Raw genomic sequence first — 26334 nt, 5'->3', positions numbered from 1 at the left:
CGCTCCTTTAAACCATGTACACATCACAATGCCTTGACTTCCCTTTCTTCCACTTCACACTACCCCTCTCAGTCTCTTTGGTGAGCTCTTCTTCTGCCCCAAGCTTCAATGTTGGTATTCTCTATATCAGTGATACTCAAAGTGCTGATCTGTGACAAGATATGGAGTTTGCATCAGGATGTTAATCGACACAATGCTTCCTTCATTGAAAAGTCTTGTTAACGTAAAAAAAAAAAAAAAAAGTCAGCTAAAGGTGGCAGTGTGCTTAGCGACACTGTTGATTACAGTCTGAAGCAAATCCCTTCTCTTGTCTTGGAGTTGTAGTAAACTGGAAAAACAGCCAGTTTGTGGACTATATTCTGAGCAGCAGTGCACTACTGTAGGTTCTCAGTGGTCGGTAGTATCTTCAAGAGGGATTTTAATGATACCCTAACAGGCTGATAATTCTAAAGCTTTATCTTCTGATTTCTTGACCTGAGTATCCCACTGTTTTCTAGACCTCTCTACCTGAATATTCCATGGACATCACAATTAAACTTGTCCCAAAATGAATCCCCCCTCTCTATTAACAAGTTTGATTATTGGTACGAGTAACTATCCAATTTTCCAATCCAAACACTCCTTACTGGCTGTACCAAATCAAGACTAAGTTCCGTGGGTTTTACTCCTAAATACTTTTTGTTTAAGTTCAGGTTCTTGCCTCAATTCTTGCAACAGGCTGTTTCCCAGGATTGCTACCCTCAGTCTTTCAACTGTCTTCTGCACCACCATTACAGAGAATTTTAAAACCATTCAATGCTCTAAATTCCTTGTATGGAACAGGACGGACAGTCTGGATTTAAGGACACTGAGCTATAAAGTCAACTGCCACATTTTAAATTTTGTTTTTTTTTTTTGTTTTTTTTTTGAGACAGAGTCTCACTTTGTTGCCCAGGCTAGAGTGAGTGCCGTGGCGTCAGCCTAGCTCACAGCAACCTCAAACTCCTGAGCTCAAGGGATCCTCCTGTCTCAGCCTCCCGAGTAGTTGGGACTACAGGCATGCACCACCATGCCCGGCTAATTTTTTCGATATATATTTTTAGCTGTCCATATGATTTCTTTCTATTTTTAGTAGAGATGGGGGTCTCACTCTTGCTCAGGCTGGTCTCGAACTCCTGAGCCCAAACGATCCGTCCACCTCGGCCTCCCAGAGTGCTAGGATTACAGGCGTGAGCCACCGCACCTGGACCACATTTTAAATTTTGACTGGACTACTAAGGGTATGACTTTGCTAGTTACTTATGCCTTGCATAATTCAGTTTTATCATCTATAGAATGGGAATAAATGGCACAAAATAAAACCAGTATACGTGTAAAGGTACGTGGAACTGTGCATGACACTAGCACTCTGTGACATTAGCTACCTTAAAGAAAAGTCCCACTGAGTTACTCTTCCACAACCTTCTCTCTACTCTCTTCATAGTCTACTTCAGATGGACAAACGTAACGACCTCAGTTCTCTGAAAGTGTTTCATGACTTCACACATGCTGTTTTCTTTTCTTAGGAGGACTTTTCTCAACTCTCACCATGCTCTGTCTGTGAAATTCCTATTAAACTCTGCAGAGAAAGCATAGGTATCTTTGTGAATTCTATAAATGTTGGTCCCTCCTTTGTAATTTATGTACTCTTATCTCCATTATAGGGTTATACAATTTTTTTCAATTATTTATATTTGCAGCAGACAATAAATAATTGACAGAATTATTCTGACAAAATACCCACCACTCCTACTCTGGGAGAGCAGAACCCAGTGGTGTTCACATTTATATTCTGAGAGCATAGTGCGCATCTAGAGTGCAAGGTAGACATTAAAAAATCAACGATGATGGAAAGAATGAGTGTTTCTCCAGTTTAGCTCTTACTCTATTAAAGCTATGAAGCTTATTCAATTGTTTATACTGGTCAAAATATTTATAAATGAGAAATCGCTGTAATTACTTTAAAAGCCCATTTAAAAGTTAATGTTTACATATTTGATCATAAAATATTAAAATCTACATAAGATCATTAAAATTCTATATTTGTAAGTAGTACAGAAGATTTCCATAAATTCTTCAATATTACAAAGAAAAAGAACTGGAACTTGAAAGGATCCACCTAGTTCCTCTCAGTTCCTCTTGTTCCCTTGAGCTAATAACTCCCACTTGAGCCCTGGGTAAGTTTCTTCCATTTTCTCAGTTCTCAGTCTCCTTGTTGATCACATTGAAGAACACAGCCTAGATTACTTAGCTTTAAAATTCTATTATCTATGGATGTACAACACTTACCAGATCCTCTTAACGACTAGTTCTTGGTCTCTCTTTCAAATAGATTAGTCACCTTCAGACTAATCCATATAAAAGACCTCAAGCAACTCCAACCTTCAGAAACCATCAGGGTTTTTCGCCTACTATAGCTAGACCATATCCTTATGCGATTTTACTTCTCATGCCTCCCTCAACATGTTATCTGTTTACTTATACATATTGCCAAATAGTTTTCAAAAGGGTTGTATCAATTTAAATTTGTGCCAGTTTTACCATAACCTTATACATATTGGCTGTCATAGTTTTAAAGTCATTGCTATTCATGTGTACAATAGTAGCACATGATTTCAATTTGCATATCTTCGAGATATTTGTATATATTTGCTTAAAAATTGTATTTCCTTCTGTGAACTCACCAAATTGGCCAATTTTTTTATATTCCTTTATTGATTTACATAAAATAGTTTTAACTCCTTTTCATATCTACAAATACTTTTCCCAGCCTGATACTTCCTTAAATTATGCCTTCCTTCACAGAAGCTTTTTATCTTTATGGAGTCTTGCTGCACGGCATGGAGGCCTGGTTGGCTCCTTGAAGATTTAGGGATAAGCATTCACATTTGTTCTAAAGGTAGCAGGGGGTTTCTGATCTAACTTTATACCTCTGGGACCACCTACGCCAGTAGTAGCTGTAAAGGAAGTGGAACACAGGTTCCTGCAGGCTACCTTCTCCGTGCTTTGGGAGGATGGGGCCCTCCTTACTCAATCTAAGTCGAAGTGAGGTGAAAGATTACTCCCCGTAAACAGAATTAAGTAACTGAACTCCTAGCCAAGAGGAAGCTCTCGCCACATGTACAATGACATTGGATTGAGGCCAGGGGAGCTATGATCTGAATCTGTCGGCTAAGACACTCTAGCTTACAAAATGAAGTGCAGAGCTTTTTGTGAAATCCTCAGAAAAATTATCTGAATTTAGGGAGCATGAGACATGCTAATCAATAATTACATTCTATTTGTGGCTATGAGGGACTCAGATAAAAAGAACAGAGCATATCACTTCCCTAAACGCAGATACTGTCCTGTTCGAGACTCGAGCCTTAAAGCACAATGTGCGAGTGAGTGTGAAGCAGATGCCAGACAGCAACTGACACAGAGGCACTCTCGGACTCTGAGACTCTCAAAAATCAACATAGGTAGAAGCAAACATCATCTTAACAGATGACATGGCAAGGCAAAATCAGGAAGACTGAAAGAAAGAATGCAGAGAGGGTGAACTCTAATACAAGAAGGAGAGGATAGCTTCCCCCTCAGGGAGGCAGATGCATCCACTTGTGCTACTGGCCAAAGCAATCATATACATCCATTGGGCATATTTCTGCTTATGTTAATAGTTTTTTTTAATTAGTTTTCCTATGGGGGGAAAAACTGTTCTGTAAAGCTGAGTTTTATTACATTACTTTAAGATAAACAAGTGGGATTGCATCTTACCCCAGGGACGGACAAGGTAAAAACCAAATTTAATCGAAATTATCCAGAACTTCTCTCAACCAGCTGCACTGTGAGAGGCAAAGGCAGTGAAATTAACCAATGGGACAGCAGGGGATGGGTCATGTTTACGGTGGAGCATAGAGACCAACTTGCCCATGTTATTTAATTTTTAATTTTCTTTCTTTGTGTGTGTGTGTGTGTGTGTGTGTGTGTGTCTACGGTCTAGAGCAGGGGTGAGTAAATTTTTCCTGTGATAAGACAGACCGTGAATATCTTAGGCTTTCTGGGCCACATGGTCTCTGTTGCAACTATGGCATTTTGCTGTCACAGTGGCACATAGACATGCAAAGTAGGATACAGATTTCCTTTTGGTTGATACAGGCACCAGACACATGCATCTTGAGTGATTTTTTGTTTTCATCTCTAACGTAACAGCCAGGTGCAGGCACCAACCCTCACGAAGCTGGTGTAAGACAGGCACTGCCCAGGTGTGGGGTGCTCGAGGCACTTGTTTACTGGGCTCACTGTAGTCACTGAATCTGGAGGATATAATCACTCATTACACAAGCAGGCAAGCACACCAGTGACACCAGGTAGTGAGCTGCTTCTGAGAAAAGAAAAACTCAACAACCTTACCATTGTCACACCATGCTGTTCACTATACAGGAAAACTAGGAAGTTTAGGCAAATGGACAAAAGGCACAAAGGTCTTTCACACTGAGGTTTTCCCTGACTCAAAGTGACCTCTAACAGCTGAATCTGACAAATGTTTCTAACCCCCATCTCTAATCCTCTAGACAACACTATGTAAGATGGGGTCTTCTCTTCTGTGAGGTAGCTGGGGAGGGCCACCTAGATTCAACCTGTATTGTCAGAGATCCTCAAATTGAAGCCCAAAATTCCTATTATTCTCAAAGCTCTAAAGAAGTTCCAGTGGTGGTCTAAACTTCATGCTTGAATTCTCATATGACTGAATGCAACATCATTTTAACCAAATGCTCACAACAGAGAATGTATACGCACACATTCAGCCAACTTGCTTTTTTTTCCCTGATAAAAGGGGAACGGTGTTGGAAAACTCTTAAAATGTCTTAACACAACTTTTTTTTTTTTTTTTTTAAACCATCTTTGAAACAAATCAATTTAAAGTCATCTTAGCACTGGATCTAATCTGTCCACACCACCCTTCACCACTGAAGTTTTGGGAATGAACGGGGTTTTCTTATGTTGTTGTGTTTTTAATGGTCATTAATGCCACCTCTATACTGACAATGAACTGCAACCTCCAACGTTGCTCAGGTTCACTCTGTCCCACCACTGGGCACCTTTCCCTTCCTGGAGTTTGTGGTATTCTGATTCAAGAGACACCACCATAGTTAACATTTTGGTTCTCAAGTTTCCTAAATAGCTAAAAGCATTTTCCTGCTCATTTTCTTTGAAGACTCCTACACCTCCATCTCTGTTAATCTGTAAGGATGGCCACTTCTGCTTGGACTCGATCTTAAACGTCTGAATAAAAGGTAAATATGTAATGTTTCTCTTCTCAGGGAGCCATATCTCTGGCCACTGTCTCTGGTCTGCTGACCACAGACTCTGATTCATCCTTCCCTCATGTACGATCAAATTTCACCAATACCTGTGGCCAGAGCCAGCTTCCTGGACACATAACCTGTGCACTCACACAGGACTTTGTGTTCAGATGGGCCCATCCATTATGTAGCTGGTCCTGCCTGTGGCTATCATGAACACATTCCTACAGCCCGGGAAGCAAGTGCTACCTTTGGATTCTGTGGTAAGATAGGGCACCTTCTATGTGCCAGGCAACATGCTCAGCACCAGGGATCTGACAAGCAAGATGACAGTTCCTGCCCTCGTGCAATCTTTAATGCTGCCTGTATTTATTATGCACCAGGGGTGTGGTGAGGAATAGCAGGAGGCAGCTTGCTACTCTTTCATTACCAAGTCTACTTCATAGCCACAGGCAAGGAACCTGGCTTCTCGTTCACCCAGAAAATAGAAGCAACCACTTTGTACTCTCCTCCCCTGGCTCTACCCACCTCCCAGTACTTTGTATAGGACTTTCTGCGATCCTAAGGCCAACCCCTCGTTTGGGCACGAGACCCCAACCCCTCTCACCGCCTCCAGCCAGGGTCCCCTCCCTTGTGGATTCTCCGCATATGTATACAGGCTAGATGTGTTTCTTGCCTAAAAAGCATCCCCCACTTCTCCCTCTAGGTTCTGCACTATTTCTTTATCACCTTCTAGTATATAACAAAAATCACTGAAAGAACTGTGAATCCCTGCTGGATAAACTTCCTCTCCTCCCATTTTCTCTTGAACCCACTCCCATCAAGCTATTTTCTCCAACACTCCCCTTTGTCAAGTTCACCAATGACCCCCCCTCTGTCAAATCTAATGGTTAAGTCTCAATTTCCATCTTTCTCAGCCTTTTGCATCACACACAGCTGATCATGCCTTCCTTCTGCAACACTTGCATTCCTCAGCCTCTGGAAGGCCCGTGCTCTGCTCTCCTCCTGCCCCGCTGGTTCCTCCTTCCCCGTCTCTTCCACTGGCCCTTCCTCTTCCAGGTTGGCGGATGCTGGGAAGCCCCAGGCTCAGTGCTTGGCCTTCTCCCCTTCTGGATTCACACCTACACCCGTCATTCATCCAGGCACACAGCTTTAAATGGCATCTGTATGCTGAAGACTCACAAATCTAGGCCCTAAACTATCTTACGAACATCGGACTTATTTATCCAACAACTGAACTTACCCGCCAATTCCCCTTAGATTTATAATGGGCATCTCAAACCTCATCTCTTCAGCACCACCATTTCTTCCTGCCGTTTTCCCGTCTCAATAAAGAGCAAGTGCACTTTTCCAGCTGTTTGGGCCAAAAACCCCAGTGCCATCCATGATGTCTCTCTTCTCCTCTCCCTTACATTTAACCTACTGACAAATCCTGGAAGCTCCACCTTCCAACCCATTTAGAATCTGACCATTTTCACCACTTCTACCTCTGCCCCCGAGCCTGGCCACCATGACTTCTCACCTGGACAGGGGAATCATCTTCTAGTTGATTGCTCCACTGCCCCCTTTGCCTTATTACAACTTACTCTATGCCCACGACCAAAGAGATTATTTTTAAATGTAGTGAAATCATGCTGCTCTTCTGCGTAAACACTGCTTATCTCATTCAAAATAAAATCCAAAGTCTTACCCGTGCCCAAGAGGCAGCTATGATGGCTGTGATGGCTTGTTTTCCTCCCTAACCTTACCGGCGACCCCTTTTCTCTCCCAGTTGGCTCCAACCACACTGGCCTTCTTGGCACTTGCTGAATCCACCAAGCACAGTCCTGCCTGCAGGCCCTGGTAACCACTGTTTGCTTTCTCCAGAACACTCTTCCTCTCGCCCCTCCTTCAGGGCTCTGCAGAAGTGTCACCCTGCCTGACAATTCCTCGGAAATAGCTTCCTGCCCCAGTGCTGCTCTCCTCATCCAGCTGTCCATCCTTCCAGGCACTTCCCACACCAGATGCATCTTGTATTTACTTGTTATCCATGCCCTCAGGTAGAATATAAACTCCCTAAGGGCAGAGACTTTATTTTGTTCACTGCTGAATCCCCTGTGTCTAGAACAGTGCCTGGAACATATCAGAGGCTCAATAAACATTTGTTGTTTTCACAACCTGGCATGCAGAGCATCCCTGTTCACACAGCAAAATGCACACAATCATCGATAATCCCCCACATAAAGGTCCACTGAACCACTCTCTTGAAGAATGTGTCTCACAGGTAAATATTAACAATGTGCCTTCCTGCTCACTGGGGAGGATCTGATAGGAAGGGAACTCAGATACACTCGGTTCGTTATCCCATCCTCTAGGTTCAACTCATTCAAACAGTGCGTAGCCAGGAAGAGACCTTACCTCCTTATCCATTCACAGCCAAAGAAAACTAAGGCCGGATTAGGGCTGAGAAATGGAGGAGTAGACAGAACAGGGGTCCTTCTAGGGCTTTGGGATTATTTTTACCCTTGATTTATTCAGAGATGTATTACTGTCCCCAGTGAACAGATGAAAAGATTGAAGCTAATAGAAATGAAGGGCCTCTAGCTAGCATGTACCCAGGCCTGTCATCTCTGAAGCCTCCACTCCATCTGCCTCTTCCTGCCTCGTGCACCCTCCAGACCTGGCTTGCTTCAGGCCTTCACTCCTCAGAGCCAGAAGTCTCACTTGGCAATGATGAGGACAGAGACAGGCTGTGCAGCCTCTGATGGCTACCTGCTTGGGGACACTTGGCTGCCGCCTTCTCCTGCAAGTTTGAAGACAAAGGAGAGCAGCTTCCCAGGACCAGGGCTGGCTGCTGACTCCAGAAATAGGACCCTCTTTCCTTTCACTGTTTGGGAAATAACCCACCTGCAGACACAGTGGCTCTTACAAATTTTGGTCCATCTGCACATGCTCCCTAACTTACAGGACAGAACATGGAAATTGATTGGTTCAAATTTTGCTGTAATAGACAGCATAAAAAAATTAAGACTTTAGGGTCTACGTACATTCCAGAATGGCCTTGGTAACTTGCAATTTACATAATTATCTGGATGTTATCTGGTCTTCAGGTTCCTCAAGAGTAAAATGGGGAGAGCATCATTGTGAAGATTCTAACAAATAATGCATACTAAAGTATTTTGTACAGCCGTGTTGTTGTTGCTTGTGTTAAGTGAATTGCTCAAAGTCACCTGTCTAGGTTCGGTTATCGTATTTGTAAAGATGATTACAAACTGATCTTCCAGTTCAAAAATGCTTTCATCCTTTAATGAGATTTAAATATAATTTAAGTTCATTTCAATGGAAATGACACTCTGTCATTTTAAATGGCCTATTTCTCTAGCCATGAATAAATATCCGTTCCCTTCTGTCTCTCCCTCATTTGCATCTTTCAATGCTGAGGATAAAGTTCATCTCCTTTGTTAATTTTTTTCTCTGAACACTTTATTTAAGAAATCTCTGCTCCTGCATTCTTCCTGAGCACTTTCTTCTTCTAGCATGGCATTTTTAAAATTGAATTTTTATTAGGTTTTATTAGGTTTGACTATACACATGGCTATTTTCTTTAGTAGTAAAATGCGCCTTGAGGACAGGGAGTAACCCTCTTGCTTTCCGTATCCTCACAGAACCCAAGCGTACTTTGAAAGTAAGAGATGCCCAATCACTAGTGAATGAAACGTTGAAGCATATCATCAAAACTTCATTTTCATATGTCAGTAGAAAAAACTGTGTTTTTTACTTTTCCTTCAATTTGGGAACAGTGTGATAAATTTAATAGCACGATTAAGGCATACTTCTCAAGGGAAGTGTGCATTCTTTGTAATCTTTACCAATAGCAAAGCTGAGTCCAGAGAGGTAATTAGATGAACAAACGCACTGAAACACATACTTTAGGAAAAACATTAAATAAGAAACCCGAAAGGAAAGAGACTCCAAGCAAAGCCTGCAGTTCTCAGGATGCTTGAGGGGAGAACATTTAAAAGGTAGTCAGGGATGGAAGATAAAATAAACTGCAGAATCTAAAAAATAAGATCCATGGTAGAGAAAGTGAATGTTTATATTGGGAGCTATTTTACAATTGGCAACATGCTTTTTTATTTAAAATAGCCGAAATGAAACTAATAACAAGCCTATAAATTAGACAGGGTAGGTCTGGGACTCTGAGTAGAGAGAAGATGAAGAGGTGTGTGCTCTCGAGGGGCTACAATTATACGAGGATCCTGAAGAGGTTTTTGTGAGCATATTAACCACAAAGGTGATATTTTCAAAATTGTGGCTGGAACACAATTTGCAAAGTAAGTACTTCCTGGGCATGGAGTGGTTATGGTTCTCTGGCTCTTTGTCTCAGTGAATAAAACATTTTAATTCTTAGTTTCTGAATAATTTATAGCCTACCTTTCTCCAAGAGGAGTTTAAGATAACCCCCCGAATATATACGTAATAGCTACATAGCAATCTTTTTAAAACATGAATCAGTACATTAGAAAAATATGAGTCAGAAAGGTAAAGCAAAGCCAAGGAGAGAGTGGTCCGCACAGATCTTCTAGCCCGAAGGTTTGCACTCAATGCAGGGCACAGGCATGGACAGTTCTCTTATTCATGGGCCGCGTAATATGCGACAAGCCAATTTCTCAACAAAAATGTAGGTGTTCCTAGTGCAGAGATGAGATGCAAATGCCTCACAGGCCTGCTCACTGAGGGATGCTGTGGAATGCCAGGACCACATCCGCACGGTAAGTAAAATAGCAAGTTTCACGAGATTCCTACTTCTAAGGCTGATTACAGCTGACTCTTACTTGAAAGTTCACTACTTCAGAGCGCAGACCGCTGGGATGAGGCATCTTATTTATCTTAAAGGTAAAATTTAAAATATCTACAAGGACGGGGCCATTACGTATCTTTCTGCTAGCTGACAAAAACAAGATCCTCCTTAGGGTTTTGCAGCAATGAGGTATGAGGTTATACCAATGTGTTACTTTGAGTGCAGTGATTGGTCGCTGGGTTGAGTGGAGACCCATGTGCTTTACTAAGTTAGCCCTGCTGAGAACAGAAATGACATTCTCTTATGAAAATTAGGGGGCCCAACCAGGCAAATAATCCTGGACATGGAAGGCCGCAGTCCTGAGGGAAGGCCCATTAAATTTCCCCAAAAGCACTTGGGATCTACAGAGACCTATAAAGTAATGGGCCATCAAATCTTCAGAGTTACATGTGATAGTGGGACTTTGATAATTTAATACTGGGAGATTTTTTAAATCAGATCTTGGCCAAACAAACAAAAAACAGGACCTCAGCAAGGCCCTGAATAAATTACAGTATATTATTTTAGATTCTCAGTGAATCTTATCAAAGGATGAAAGACTTAAAGTAAAGGAAGCTTGATAATTTTAAGTTATCAGCCATAGAAGTCTCCCATAAAAACTTTTGTAAAATAAACTGAAAGCAAGTAAACTTGTTGACTAGTCTTACAGGGTTAACTAGTAGTCTGAGACCAATAAACATTAATTTAGAGAATTGTTTCGCATTTCGACCTTTATTCCATAACCATTATTCTTCTTTTACACAGGTACTAATTGAGGTCTCCTAGGTAACCTAATTCCTCAGTCACGGTGTAGTAACTAAATTAAGACAGTTTCTTTATCCCTAGAGTATGGCCATTTTCTACTCTCCAGTACCCAGTGGAAAATGTGATAGAAACTTCTATCAACCTTTTCACACTTTGCAACCACTGGTTTAAATCCCCCACAGCTATTCTAGGTGAAGGAAGCCAAGGGCTTTCATCTCTGATACAACCACAACACGCAATGTACAATAGTCATGAACTTCAGAAGGGAAGAACACTTCAGCTTACCGAGTGAGGCCAGGGACTTGGCCTTTCTTATCACCTCTACAACCCCAGCACCGAGCATGGTGCCTGGCACACAGCAAGCACTTACAAACATCTGTTCAATGTCTGAATGGATGAAACAGACATTTGAGGGCCTGGTATATGTCAGTCAGCTTGCTAGCCACTTACATCGTTCATTCTCACAGTCATCCCATACCCAAGAGTGGTATTAACCTCATTTCATGGAGAAATCTACATCAAGAAGCTAAGCGACCTGCCCAGAGTACTTGGTAGAACCAGTATGCAAACCCAGGTTAGCCCAACTCCAAATCCCTAGCTACCACTCCAGTTTCTCCAAATTGTATTCCAAGGAAGAGTGGTAGCCAGAGATGTTCAATGACAATTCCGGGGGAGAGAGTAAGGGGAGCAGAGGTGGAAAGTGGTACCTGGCCAGGCACGGCTGGGAAGTACCACTGGTACATTATATTCAATTCTCAATTAATATTGCTGCATCAAAGGATCAGAAAAGACTTAAAGTAGAGGAACCCCTGTAACTTTAAACATGGTAACTTGTGTCCTTAACTGATTCTACCTTGGCAGTCATTAAAGGATAAAAGGACATCCATCTCCGTCTCCATCTCCATCTCCAAGAGGCAGTTGTGCTGCTGGGGAAGTGTGGGAAAGGCCACCCCACGCCCTTCTGTCTCCCAAGGTTGCCACTCCAGTGTACCATCAAGAGACATTGCCGATGGCAGGCTGTGCTGCTTTGGAAAAATTTAATCTTTCTGGATTCATATTCAGTAAAGTAGAGGTCTTAGGCAAAAGAATCTATGAAGTCACTTCTAACTTAAAATTAAAAGCTTCCCTATTGCCCAATTGCTTTATGCTAAAGTTATTCAAGTGGATTTATAGATATAAGGGAGCTGTCAATTCACAAACTGGGTACATTCTAAATATTTTTAAGTCAATTGTTTGAAACTCAGAAGCCATTTTCTTGTAGAAACGCTAGCAGACATGATTTCCACACCAATCCATGATTACCAAGTCAATCAATAATCCAGATGAAATACTACATACATATAATGTAAAATAGTAGAAAATTATATCTTTAAATAGCAGAAGTTACATAAAAGTGAAAAATAGTAAAACTTATCTTAAATAATGGCATTGAAGAAAATGCAATTTTAATTTTATGAAGAGGCACTTGGTGAAATTTCTGAAAGACTCATAAGTATTTTCAAAAACTTTAGAAGGTGATGGTACTGGATTAAAATGCCCACTTTCACTGTATAATGGATGGCTTCCCTTCTCCTTGATACAAGTAGCATTACTCCTACACTTAATGCTCATCAACCATGAGCTGCAAGTAGAGACGTAAAAAAGAAAAAAGGAAAAAACAAAAAGAAAAAAGGAGGACGAGGTGGAGAATGAGGTCCTTGGGGGTAAGTTGTGGCAAACTGTTCCCTAAGCAGGTCTACGACAGGGAACTGTTAATTAGGATAAAGGGGAAGGGGGAGAGAACAGAATCAGGAAAGTGGAAGATGAAAGAGAAAGTGTGCAATTGGCTGTTGGATTATCCACGATATCCACAAACTGGTTTTACGATTCGGTGAATATTTACAACAAGATAACCCAAAATATGCTACATACTTTCCCCCTCTAAGTTCAGACCTGTATTATTTTATCAGTAAGTAGAGCTCATTCAAACATTAAACACATATTTAACTGAATACCTCCAAATATATGCCTTTGCTGAGTGTGTGAGTGTTTAAAAAAAGTGAAGACCATATAGCTACTGCCCTTAGGACTCGTTTACATTTTCATTTTTCTGCTTGTTTAAAATTTCCGACATAGTGGTTTTGAGAAGCAGCCTTTTACTGATTAAGAGCTCAAGTTTGAAGCCAAGCTTCCAGAGGTTTAATCCTGGTGGTGTCACCAACCTCGCCTTAGCTTTCCTGTCTGTAATATGGGGATAATGACAACACTATCTAGCTCACAGAGCTGGGTGGGAATTAACTAAGTTTATACATGAACAGTGCTTTACGACAATGCCTGGCACCAGTAACCACTCAAAAAATATTTGTCATTTACATTTATATATACAATCTACAATAAAAATACTTACTGAAATTTTCTCTGTATGTTGTCTAGCGAAAAAAGCAAGGTTCAGAACAATCTGTATAGTATTATATGCAAGGGGGAAAAGGTATACATACTTGTATGTGGGAAAAAAGGTGGTAGGGGGCAGATGCTCTGCGTATGTTTATATGAGCAAAGAATATCCTTGAAACTCTGCTGAAAGAAACCAAAGGGCTCAGAGTGTGGAAGATGAAGGAAGGTTTATTCTTCTCTGTAAACACTCTGTGCCTTTATACTTTTGTCTCATGTTCATGTATTATTGTTCAGTAAATTTAAAAATATTCATTAAATAAAAGTTTTTGGATATCTAGCTAGGAATAACATTACTAGGCATTAATCCATCAATTCTGCCTTTATTTAAAACTTAATCCAAAACCCATTTACTAAACTATGCAATCCCAATTAAATGGAGGGAGGCAAACACGTATAACTTTGTATGTCCTCTTCTCAACCCTCTCCAACTAAAAAACTGAATCAGTAAATGCTGATGTCCTCCACCTTAATTAAACAAGGGAACTTGTTACACTGATTGGTGTTGATTCCCATAGGACACTTAATACTTTCAGATAATAAATCAATTAGTTACAAAAGAAGATAAAATAATAAATGTTTCAGAGGGGGTAAACTAAGTCAGTTAGCTCAATAATACATGCTTTCTTAACTTGACTATTCATATATTAATACAATCATATGTTATGTATAAATATGAGAAAGAATTACATATTGGAATCCAGTGTACTAAAATCGACTCTATAAGGCATCTCAACATCTGGCTAACTAATTGAAAAAATTAGGCAAGCCACTAATGAGGCACAAAATGGGTAAATACGAAAAGAATGAATTTTTCGTTTCTTGGAAATGCAGTCCAAAATTCACAGGTAACAAAACTCATTTTTATGGCATTGCTGACAATACAAAACAAAGAGGGAATTTTATTTCCATGAATTTTATAATCTCATTTACCACTGTATATCCTCTGGGACAAAAGAAAGAAAGAAAGAAAACAAATACCATCAAGACAAACAAACCCAACAACCCAAAACAAACATCTGTTTTGTCTTCTCACATCTTAACAGCCTGGCTATTTTAGATACAAATATTTGTTTTGCTGACAAATGTTTCCAAAACGTTAGTTAAAATTGTTTCACTGAAATAGTTTATTTTTGAGCTGAACAAATTGCAAACTTCTCCCAAGTCCACAAGGCATCTGTGAAAATGAGCAAGTATGGCCTACAGATTTTCCAAACTGTTCCCTCAGCAAAATACAGGCATCGAGATGCCTGCTATTGCAAATCTCAGGATATTTCCACAGTGAACAGATGTGGCCATGTTAGGTAGTATAGACAAGACCCAAATTTCCTGCATTTAGAAGGAAGATAGCTGGCAATTTAGTTTTTCACCCTGTCACAACGAGTTCCTGTGAGAGCTCAGAGTTCTGCAACTTTGCACAAGAACATTCCCGTTTTTCAGGCGCTTTGCTCTACTTTCTTGTGCCTTGGCAGGGATCAAAGAAGCAGAGGGAACAAATGGTTTCCCATGCATATTGAATTCCCTCTTATACTGATTTTTCTTCTGTCATTTGAAATTCAATATTGGCAAGATTCCTGTACATCACCTTAACCAGTAAATTGCATGCGGTCAGTGTACATGAAGGTAGATTTCAACATCAAGTTTTTGGTAAGAAATTCAAATGAACAAATCCTTTGAAAAATTGACTTTTCTAGGACATTCATTCTAAAACTTATTCCTAAGAGGTAATTAGCTTTTATTTCATGTTAACCCAAAATGTAATGTTTTACTCACCACGCACTCTTCCTTTCTCTCTGATTGTTTTGTATTATTTTAAAAATACAACATTATAGGTGAATAGTCCTTTCATAAAAATATAGCTTCAAAATTATTAACTTAATAATACCTAATGTTTATTGAGCATTTAAGAGCTATGTGCCTCATTTTCCTCATCTGTAAAATGGGAACAAATAGTCCCTATCTCATGGCTTGTTGTAAGATTGCATGTGATAATGAATGTAAAGCTCTGAGCACAACAATTGTGTTTAACTGTATTTTACTATGTATGATGATAATAGTTGTCATAATTATTATGATATAGTTCTAAAAGATTTTGGATAAGAAATTTGTTTTCAAGCCAAATTATTTAAATGCAGCATAGTAAATGGGTTACAAATGAGTGTTCACATTTTGATTATACACGAGTCATATGATAAAGAAAAAATACGTTTAAAAAAATGGTTAAGGTGCTCTTTTAAGACAAATAAATTAAAAAATTTCATGAAAATACTCTCAAATATTTTCATCATTTTTTAAAAACATGTATTCAGTTATATTGGTAGTAATATGCCTTAAGCTGTAAGGGTTCAGTATAAGGTAATAACACACTCTACATCTCAGTGGCTAAGAGATGATACTGTTAGTCTAGATATTAGCACAAAAGGAAAAACAACTTCAGTTTCTTTTTTCCATACCTCTCTATATTTTGAAAATAGAAGAAAATCATTGACTTTGTAAAGAACTGTTTTCAAAAAGAAATTAACAATGAGTGAAATCAATCAATTAAAATTTAAAGCAATCATGGATATAACTGTAACACGGTCTTACAGTCTTAGATTGAACAACGGAAAAAAGTTGATTCAGATCAAAACTTTCTTTCATAGTGAGATTTGAATTTATAAGAAACTACACATATTTTCTAATAATGGAAAGCCATTTAATTGGTAAGATGTGAATAACTGGGTGACTAATGATATCTACTTACACCAAATTTCTAAGCTCCAAAAAAATGTTTACAAATATATACCTCGTTTAAAGGGAGGGTACCAATGGTAATAAAAATAAAAATATTTTGAAGTAAATGAAAATGAAAAGAAGAACTTATCAAATTTTGTGAGATGCAACAAAAACGGTGCTTAGAGGGAAATTTATAGCATTGAACACATATATTAGAAAAGAAGGAAGATCTAAAATCAGTAATTTAAACTTCAGTCTTATGAAATTATAAAAAGAAAAGCAAGATACCTCAAAAGAAAGTAGAAGAAAAGAAGTAATGAAAATCAGAGCAGTGAATAAAATTAAACAAACAGGAAAACAATGGGAAAAATCAATGAAACTAGCTCTTTGAAAAGATCAATAAAATGACAAACCTCTAGCCAGGGTAACCAAGATAAAAAGAAAGAATACACAAATTACTAGTATCAGAAATGAAAGAGGGCCAGGACTAGCCATCCCATGGACATTAATAGGAGAAAAAAGGAATATTATCAACAGCCCACAAATTAGATAAACTAAATGAAATGGACAAATTCCTTGAAAGATACAATCTACCAGAACTCACACAGAGAGAAAGAGATAATCTGAATAGGCCTGTATCTATTAAAGAAATTGAATTAACAATTAAAAACATTCCAAAACAGAAAGTACTAGAGCCAGATGGGGTCACTGATGAATTGTATGAAATATTTAAGAAACAATTATTCCAATTCTCTACAATCTGTTCCAGAAAACAGAAGCAGAGGAATGTTACCTAATTCAGTTAATGAGGCCAGCATTACCCTAATGTTGAAACATTACAAAGACATTTGTAGACCTTACAAAGACATGAAAAAGACATAAAGATATAGACAAAGACATTACAAGATATGAAAACTATAGACTAGCATCTCTCATAACCAAAGATATCAACATCCTCAACAAAATATTAGTAAAACTGAATCCAACGATGTCTAAAAAGAATTATACATCATGACCAAGTAGGATATATTTCAGGTATGCAAGGATTGTTCAACACTTGAAAATCAATTAATGTAATTACATCAATTGGCTAAAGAAGAAATATCATATGATCATATCAATAGATGCCTAAAAAGCATGTCAAAAATCCAGCACCCATTCATAAATAAAAACTCTCAGTAAATTAGGAATAGAGGAGAGCTTCCTCAAGTTGATAAAGAACATCTTAAAAAAAAAAAAAAAAAAAAACCCTACAGCTAGCATCATACTTAATGGTGAGAAACTAGATGCTTTCTCCCTGAGATCAGGAATAAAGCAAGGATGTCCCTCTTTCACCTCTCTTCAACATTATACTAGGGGTCCTAGCTAATGCAGTAAGAAAAGAAAATAAGAGGTATACAGATTGGGAAGGAAGAACTAAAACTGTCTTTGTTTATAGAAGACATAACTGGCTATGTAGAAAATATCAAAGAATCAATAAAAACAACAACACAAACTCCTGGAACTAATGAGTGATTACAGCAAGGATGCAGGATACAACGTAATAGACAAAAATCAATTGCTTTCCTATGTACTAGCAATGAGTGATTGGAATGTGAAATTAAAAATATACCACAATTTCCACCAAAAAAAAAAAAAAAAGAGATAGAGAGACAGGAAGAAATACTTAGGTATAAATTTAAAAATGTGTAAGATTTATATGAGGAAAATTACAAAACTCTGATGAAAGAAATCAAAGATCTAAATAAATGCAGATATTCCATGCACATGGATAAGAAGATTCAGTACTGTCAAGATGTCGGTTTGTTCCAATTTGATCTATAAAGTCAATATAATTCCAGTCAAAATTTCAGAAATTTACTTTGTGGATACTGACAAACTGATTCTCAAGTTTATATGGAGTGGCAAAAGACCCAGAGTAGCCAACACAACATTGAAGGAGAATAACAAAGTTGGAGGACAGACATTATCTGACTTTAAAACTTACTATAAAGCTACAGTAATGAACACAGTGTGGTACTGGTGAAAAAACAGACAAACAGATCAATGGAACAGAACAGAGAGCCCAGAAATAGCCCCACATAAATACAGTCAACTGATCTCTGAAAAAGGAGAAAAGACAATAAAGATAGTTTTTCCATAAATGATGCTGGAATAACCAGACATTTACATGCAAAAAAAAAAAAAAAAAATCAATCTAAACTCTGACCTTACACCTTTCACAAAAATCAGTTGAAAATGGATCAGAGAACTAAATGTAAAATGTAAAACTATGAAATTTCTAGATATTAACAGTAACACAGGAGAAACTCTAGATGATCTTGGATTTGGCAATGAGTTTTTAGATACAACACCAAAGGCATGATCCTTGAAAGATAAAACTGATAATCTGGATTTCATTAAATAAAAAACTTTTCTGCAGAAAACACCATTAATAGAATGAAAAGACAAGCTACAGACTGGGAGAAAGTATTTGCAAAACACATATCTGATAAAAGACTTGTATTCAAAATGGACAAAGAAACCCAATAATAAGAAAACAACCTGATTAAAAAGTGGGCAAAAGATCTAAATGGACACTCAACAAAGAAGATATACAGATGGCAAATAAGCATATGAAAAGACGCTCCACATCATATATCATTAGGGAACAAATTAAAATAAGATACCACTACACATCTATTAGAACGGCCCAAATCCAAAATACCAACACCACCAAATCCTGGGCAAGAATATGAAGCAACAGGAATTCTTACTCATTGCTGGTGAGAAAACAAACGGTACAGCCACTTTGGAAGACAGTTTGGCAGTTTCTTACAAAGTTAAACACAGTCTTACTATATAATCCAGCAATCACACTTCTAGGTGTTTACCAAAAATAAGTTGAAAGCCTGTATCTACGCAAAAACCTGCACAAAAATGTTTACAGCAGCTTTATTCACAATTGTTCCAAACTGAAAGTAACCAAGATGTCCTTTAATTAGAGGTGGGGGAAGACTAGCATTGCTAGTTGATGAGCAGGCATGAATTTATTGAATATAATAAATAAATCAAAACCCTTTGGAGTGACCAGAAAATATCTTACTATATTTCTCAAGGTAGATGGATTCTTACATATCCCAAGATGGTGTAAATTTTGTCTTATTAAGATAGTCAATACATGGCTAACAAACTTATTTTTCAAAAATGAATGCAAAGGCACTATTTATAGTTTTTCAAATAGACCAAAATTTTGGGATTAAACTTTCATATTTAAGTTATATTATTTTTAATGTATTAAACTGTGCATACAAAGGATAACATAGCTTTCAATTTTTAATTATAAACACATAAACTAATTTTGAACTTAAATTCATGAGGAAGTACAAGTTTATAAGGAATACCACATACCTTCATAGATATAAAAGATATCTAGTCTTTAAATAAACAAATGAGTCCTTACATGTGCACTCTGAAAAATCTTTACAAGGTTATCTTTATATGTCCACTATGACACAACAATTCTATGAATAATCACGAAATATGAGAGGTGCACACATGTACCTGTAGATTTGTCTATACTGCATAGTACCTTTAAGTTGAAAGGCAGAAATCTGGTTATACACAAGATCAGAAAATGACTAGACTCTAACTTTCCAGTATTATAAAATACTGACTTTAAACCTGGTAGACTTTTAAAATTAAAAGAAAAAAAGACTTGAAATTATTCCAACAAAAATAAGCATTCATTAGTTTAACTATTTTTTATTTCTACCTCAAAACAGAAACTATTAGATTATATTTAATAAATCATTTCTTCTAATTTCTTTTTTTTCTTTCTTTTCGAGACAGGGTCTTGCTCTGTCACCCAGGCTGGAGTGCAGTGGTGTCATCACAGCCCATTGCAGCCTCACACTCCTGGGCTCAAGCGGTCCTCCTGCCTCAGCCTCCCAAGCAGCTGTGACCATAGGAGTACACCACCATGCCTGGCTAATTTTTTTATTTTTTGGAGAGATGGGGAGATGGGGTTGGGGTCTCACTCTTTTGTTGCCCAGGCTGGTCTCAAAGTTCCCACCTCAGCCTCCCAAAGTGCTGGGATTATAGGCATGAGCCACTGCACCCAGCCCATTTCTTCTTATTCTTTCATTTAATGAATTTAAGTACTTTACCATCAAAACTTCTTTTCATCAAGAAGAATAAGTCTATAATGTTCTATATGACGAGTAAGAAAGGCAAGTTAATGACAAAAAACTTAGGCAAATTCTGTGGTCTTATCACAAATGTAAAACAAAAACAAAAAACTCAGACTAGGTCTTCCTTGAACTTTTAAAGTAAACCATTTCTTTTTCAACGTGGAAACTCGTTGTACTCTCCACTTCAAACTACGAAACACAGGAAAGGCTGATCCATACATATTCACTTTGGGGGAAAGTAGTGAATAAAAGAAATCTGAAAAATATTATTTTCTCCCCAGTTCACTTTATTCCTATTCTGTAGCCATAAGATAATGAAATTGAAACAAGTACCTAAAACACTGAAGACTTTTTCAAATAAAAGCAAAAATACATCATTCACTTTCAAAATCATACACACATTTTGAAAACTATAATTTTCATTGCTTCCCGTGTAGCCTGGCTTTGTGCCCACCCATCCCCAATGCTTTCACATGGCATCACTTGTATAAATAACACTTAGAACAATGTCAAGTTTCAGAGACAAACTCACGATATGACCAATGATCTTTTAAAAAAATCCTCTAATCAACGTTAATTTAAGAAACATGATTAAGTCTTCACAAGTTTATTTATACTGTAGTCTTCCCAACCAAAATGTCATGAATTAAATAAAATTTTTCTTCCATCTCCTTTTCTCATTCTATTACTCCTCAGACCCTAAAAGAGTTTTTCCTACTTCTCATTCACGTGGCTATCCTTATTTCAAAACTCCTTTTAGACCTCAGGAAGCTTTCATGATACAGATTGCCTATATTAAAATACAATATCTCCCTAAAGTCGGGACAAGCCATTATCTTTCCTCATGATGCCTATATGAACTTTATGGAAGTAGAGAGGAACATTATACAAAAAGTTCTACAATAAATTCAGTACTTTCTATAATAAGGTTTATTTTCAGTGTGATTATATAGATGTGAATCTATGAAAAAGACAGAAGAGTGAGACATATATACTCAGTTCTATGAACAATGTATATACACATGTAAATGGAATGAAGAATATAATATCAAGTTAGTTTTTTCAAAAATAAAGATAAATAGAATACAATGATCAAAGATAAAAATGTTTAAAGTTGAAATATACAGCAGAAATAGTGAGCATCTGAAGTTAGTTGGAAGACAAGTTTAAGAATGATGTAACTTCCTCCTTTAGAATAAAACAATGTCTGCATGCATTTCAAAAAAAGTTGAAAAGGTGGAACATGGAAAATTTAGAGGACTTTTTTGGGGGGGAGGAGATCACCTGCTAATATTGGTAATTGTTTTTTTCTTCAAGATAATTCTACAGTCAAAATTTAAATTAGCGTCTGTTACATAAAACTACTTTCATGATTTAGGATAACCACCTAGAGTGAACACTCGGATGACAGCATCACAGAGGTAATGTTTTCAACGTTAAGACCATTTTAACCTGACTTGTAGCAATAGAGTGGGCTTTAGCTCTGGGAACAGGCAAGAAGAAGAAAACTTTGACGCTTTGAGAAGGATAGCTTGTCTTATAATTCATGAAGGAATGACTACATTTTTAAAAAGTTAAGGCAAAGAAGTGAGAAGTACAAGAGAAAATATAGAAAATGTAGGCAAAGATCAATTCAGAGGCCAGGCGCAGTGGCTCATGCCTGTTATCCAAGCACTCTGGGAGGCTGAGACAGAAGGATCACTTGAGCTCAGGCGTTCGAGATCAGCCTGAGCAAGAGGTCTACAAAAAATAGAAAAAAGTCAGCCAAGCATATTGATGTGCGCCTTTTGTCCCAGCTACTTTAGAGCCTGAGGCAGAAGGGTCGCTGGAGCCCAGGAGTTTGAGGTGGCAGTGAGGTAGGCTGACACCTGGGCACTCTGGCCAGGGTGACAGAGCAAGACTCTTATCTTTAAAAAAAAAAAAGACCAATTCAGGGAATTAAGCATACAACATTAAGAGTGTAGAAGGAAAGAATCAATGGAGGGGAAGAAGTATCGAAGACACAATGCAGGAAGATTTCCAGATACAGAGGCTCTCATTTGAAAGGGTCCAGCAAAGGTTGTGCAGAAATATGAAAAATACCCACACTCAGACACATTGTTATGAAATTCACAACAGGCCATGAGTGGGAAAGGGTGGAGCTGGGCTTGCTGTTTTCCATGATCAACCCTTTGATGCCATTTGAATTTTTTAACTCTCAATAATATATTACTCTGACAAAAATCATTAAATTTTTTTATGATGATAAGCACCAAATTCTAGGCAAGGTCACTGATTTTAATACTCAATATGTAGTGTCCACAAATTATTTATAATTATAGTTAATAATTATAGCTAAATATTTATAATTATGCATTTAAAATCTATATATACATCTTGAAAATTGAGTTATATTTACAAATAAATATCTATTTCACGTGCTTTTGAAGGTTATATACTTTTTAAAAATTTTCAAATACAAAATAAGTAAAAAGTTAATGCCACGATCATACTGCTGGACTTATATTCAGTCCTTGCCAAAACGTGCCAAAATTGTACAACCACTGCATGACTATATGACCGTAGAAAAATGCATTTAAACCACCAGAAATACAGCCTGCAGGACTAATAAAATTCACATAATTACCTGCTGTGGGATCTGTAACTGCTTGGCTGGTGATGCCAGATGGTGGTTCTTGAAGCTGGTAGGTGGCATTGGTGGATGGTGTCGTTGGGCTGGTGTTGCTGCTGGCCATATAATGTGCTGGGTATGGTGAGCTGTTATAATACTGTGCATATTGACCCTGGCCGAATCCGGGATAAGACGGATAGTCCTACCAAATCAAACCATACAAGAACAATCTGTCAAAATACTGCTGCTTATCTCTTATATTTCAAAGTATAATTGCAAATATGCATTTCTGTGTCTTTTCTGAATTCATACAGGAGGGCATGCATGCAAAAGTATACATTAACTGACCAGCCCAGATTTGCAAACAAATTTTATGTAAGATTATATACATTCATATTTCTTCTATGATGCATTACTAGGGTGAAATTAAACCAATCTGAAAACCAAACAACCCATCATAAAAGAGTTGAAGATTTTTAAAGAAAAAAAAATGAAAACTATTAAAAGGCTTAGAAAAGCTCTTACTTATAGTTTAATACAAAAAGATCTTTCTTCATATAAGAAAATCATGGTGCATTTTAAAATATTTCAGAAGTTATACTGGCTTTTTAAAAATTACCTGCTGTGAACTGTTAAATCCAGAGGAATTTGTGAGTGAATTATTTCCTGTATATAATCCTGATGATGTTGTAAAACTGCTACCTGAAACAAAATGAAAAGAAATATGGTTTACTATGCTACATAGAATAATTTCCTGGCTACAGGAAAATATCATTTAGTTAAGGCAGAGTCAGAGTTCAGTTGATCTGTAACATTAGAATCCATTGCCATGGCTAAAATTTTGTTTTCTTAAAATGGCTGATGATTTTAGTTTCACTCTATTACAAAGGATTTACAAAGAGGTTTAAATTTCTGAGGACATCAGTAATTCCTATAAACTAAGGACACAATTACACATTTGTGCAAAAATATTAGATACTGAGCTTTTCATTTCAATTTGAAAGCGCACAAGATTTTTTCCTATCTTTCTATTAAGTATGCTTAATATAAAATGATGGGATCAGATTAGATGATCTTTAAGGTTCTTGCTACCTCAAAAACCAGGATGGTACTTCAAAGAGCTTAAAATACTTTCAGATTTATATTATATGGTCATTAAAATGGCCCACTGAAGAAGCTACTTCATTATTTCATTCCACAGAAGAACAAATGGCAGCATTTGATGAAACTGACACAACCAAGATTAAAGAGGAAGACGATCACTGTTTCACTGATCACATGAACTGTCATAGAGCAAAACTTATTTCTCTCCTTTATGTCATTTACTATCTTGTTGAATTATGCAAAACAATAATATATTGGAAAAGGTTTTTCAAAAGATTAGGTATTGGCAAATATATTAAAAATGGCACTTATACACCCCCAAATGGGAATTTAAATAGGCACAACCTTCCTGTTGGGCTATTTGGTTAATAACTGAGAAACTGTATACCATTTAACCCAGCCATTTTATTGTAAGGCATTTACTCCAGGAAAAACATAATCATGGATTTATACAAGAAGATAGTTATCAAAGATGCTCTTCAGTGTTGTTTCTAACAAGAAAACATAGAAAGCAACCCCAAGTCCTTAATAGGTGTTATCCAGAAAATAGACTACTATGAAGCTGTTAAAATGGTAGAATGATGTTTAATGACAGGAAAAATATTTTCAAACTATTTTGTAAAAGTAAAAAATAAAAACAACAGAAAGTAGTTTTGGTGGTTTCATTTAAAAATATTTTTAAAGCATAAAAAATTTTCAAAAAGTACAAAAGTCTCAGAAATGTTATCTGAAGGATTTGAACTATGGCCACGTAATATCCATTAAGGCAATATACATTTCTAAATTTTCTACTCAGAACCCATGTTGCTTCTGTAATTAGTAAAGCCATTTTTTTTAAAAAAAATAAAATTTTAAGGCAAAATGAGCAGTATAGGCAATAAGTGTGTTGGCAGTTCAATGAGAAAAATCTTCAATGTGACCTCATTATTCACAGGTGGCTTCAGCTATAAAATGTAGTTACTATATGCCAATTATTTACTTGCTACCGAACATTTAAGTATTGGCTTAAGAGATAGAAAACAGTTTTCAGTTCGTCACTTATGAGCTGTTTGGACTTTGGACAAGTCACCTGACCACTCTAAGACAGGATTTCCTTATCTGTAAAAACCGTATTTCTTAGTGTTCCTAAAAGCTCAGATGAGGTAATGTTTTGGAAAGCAAAACATACACTCTATAATATCACAGAACTGCTAGGCACTGTTATTGTTTATATTCCAGCAAACACTTCTAAAATTCTTTACTGTATTTATATATCTTTTCCTTCTTTTTACTTTACCAAGTTAGATAAATATGACTTAATCTTCTTGCATATCTAAAATTCTTTTCCTATTTACTTATCAAGCATCTATGAACTCTGAAAGCCTGATCCAAGGATTTGTTATTTTTATTAAGAAAGAAAAATATTTCCTAAGATAGTTTCAAATTTAGTTATCACACAGGCTCATAGTTGAGGTTTCTTCATTTGTACGTTTCAGGAATATCAATTGTTCAAAGTTTTCAGAACACCTATCTCAGATAAGCAGAGAGGTCTCACATGACTAATACTCCTCCACCACCCTTGGGCCCTCACTAGACAAGCTTCCCATATTAATATCCATTTGCACGTGGCAATCACATGCTAATTAAACTTGTATTAAACACCAGGCTTACGGTGATAATTATATGGGGATAAAAGGGTGACTAAGACACAGTCTCAGATCTCACAGGACTTATCAGAATGATGTCAGGTTTTTTTAAAAGATTGGACCCCATGGGCAGACAACTTACTTTTTATGCATTTGCATATCAGTGAACAATTCATGAATACTGACATTTTATGTAAAGCAAACATAAATAATGAGCCTTTAAAACTTCCTTGTAAAATAAAAACTTAAATTTCTTTCGTATTAAGGGTATGAATATCAATTTATTTTTAACTTTCGTTATGTGCATTCGATAGGGAAAATTACTTAGGGTTATGACCTGTTACTTGCATTTAAACTACACATTTTTAGGTTACGACTTGTTACTTTCATTTAAAGGACACGTTTTTGAGCAATAAATACTGACCTCAATAATCCCTATGAACCAAGAAAATGAAAAAGATATAGAAAATATATTTTAAAAATGGATGTTTTCATTCCATAATTTATCCCCTGAAACGAAGTAGGAAAGACCGTGGAAGCTATATTGGCACATAGAGGCCACTGGGGTATGACCAAGTAAATCACAGTTCAGTACTCCAAATGGTACCCCGGTGACTTCCTAGACTTAATGCTACTTCTAAGACTGTACATTAGCTGGAATTCAACATAAGTTATATTCATTTACTGGCTGACTACAGGCTGAGATTCCATTCCATTTAGTACGCTGAAACAGGAGTTTAATGGCACCCCAGTGGCCTTGGAGACTTAATGCAACTTCCAAAAGGATCTA

At 37.2% G+C, this 26334-nt stretch overlaps 1 protein-coding gene across 13 annotated transcripts in view; it reads right to left on the bottom strand.

Annotated features, from left to right (window-relative positions):
* EYA1 (EYA transcriptional coactivator and phosphatase 1) overlaps window positions 1-26334 on the bottom strand; it is a 306480-nt gene that overhangs the window by 71033 nt on the left and 209113 nt on the right. For 9 of the 13 annotated variants that reach the window (XM_069466371.1, XM_069466378.1, XM_069466372.1 and 6 more), the window contains 2 exons: window positions 23435-23517; window positions 22831-23017 (listed from right to left, as the gene is read on the bottom strand). In XM_069466371.1, coding sequence (XP_069322472.1) covers window positions 22831-23017; window positions 23435-23517 — 270 coding nt within the window. Of the gene's footprint in view, window positions 1-4955; window positions 4960-19879; window positions 19885-22830; window positions 23018-23434; window positions 23518-26334 lie in introns of all 13 variants that reach the window. The other 4 variants (XM_069466381.1, XM_069466382.1, XM_069466384.1 and 1 more) reach the window with 3 other exon arrangements.

The sequence above is a fragment of the Eulemur rufifrons genome, chromosome 3 (assembly GCF_041146395.1).
Source record: "Eulemur rufifrons isolate Redbay chromosome 3, OSU_ERuf_1, whole genome shotgun sequence".
In the NCBI taxonomy this organism is placed as follows: domain Eukaryota; kingdom Metazoa; phylum Chordata; class Mammalia; order Primates; family Lemuridae; genus Eulemur; species Eulemur rufifrons.
The sequence above is the reverse complement of the archived record's forward strand: the minus strand, read 5'-3'. Positions and strand labels throughout refer to the sequence as shown.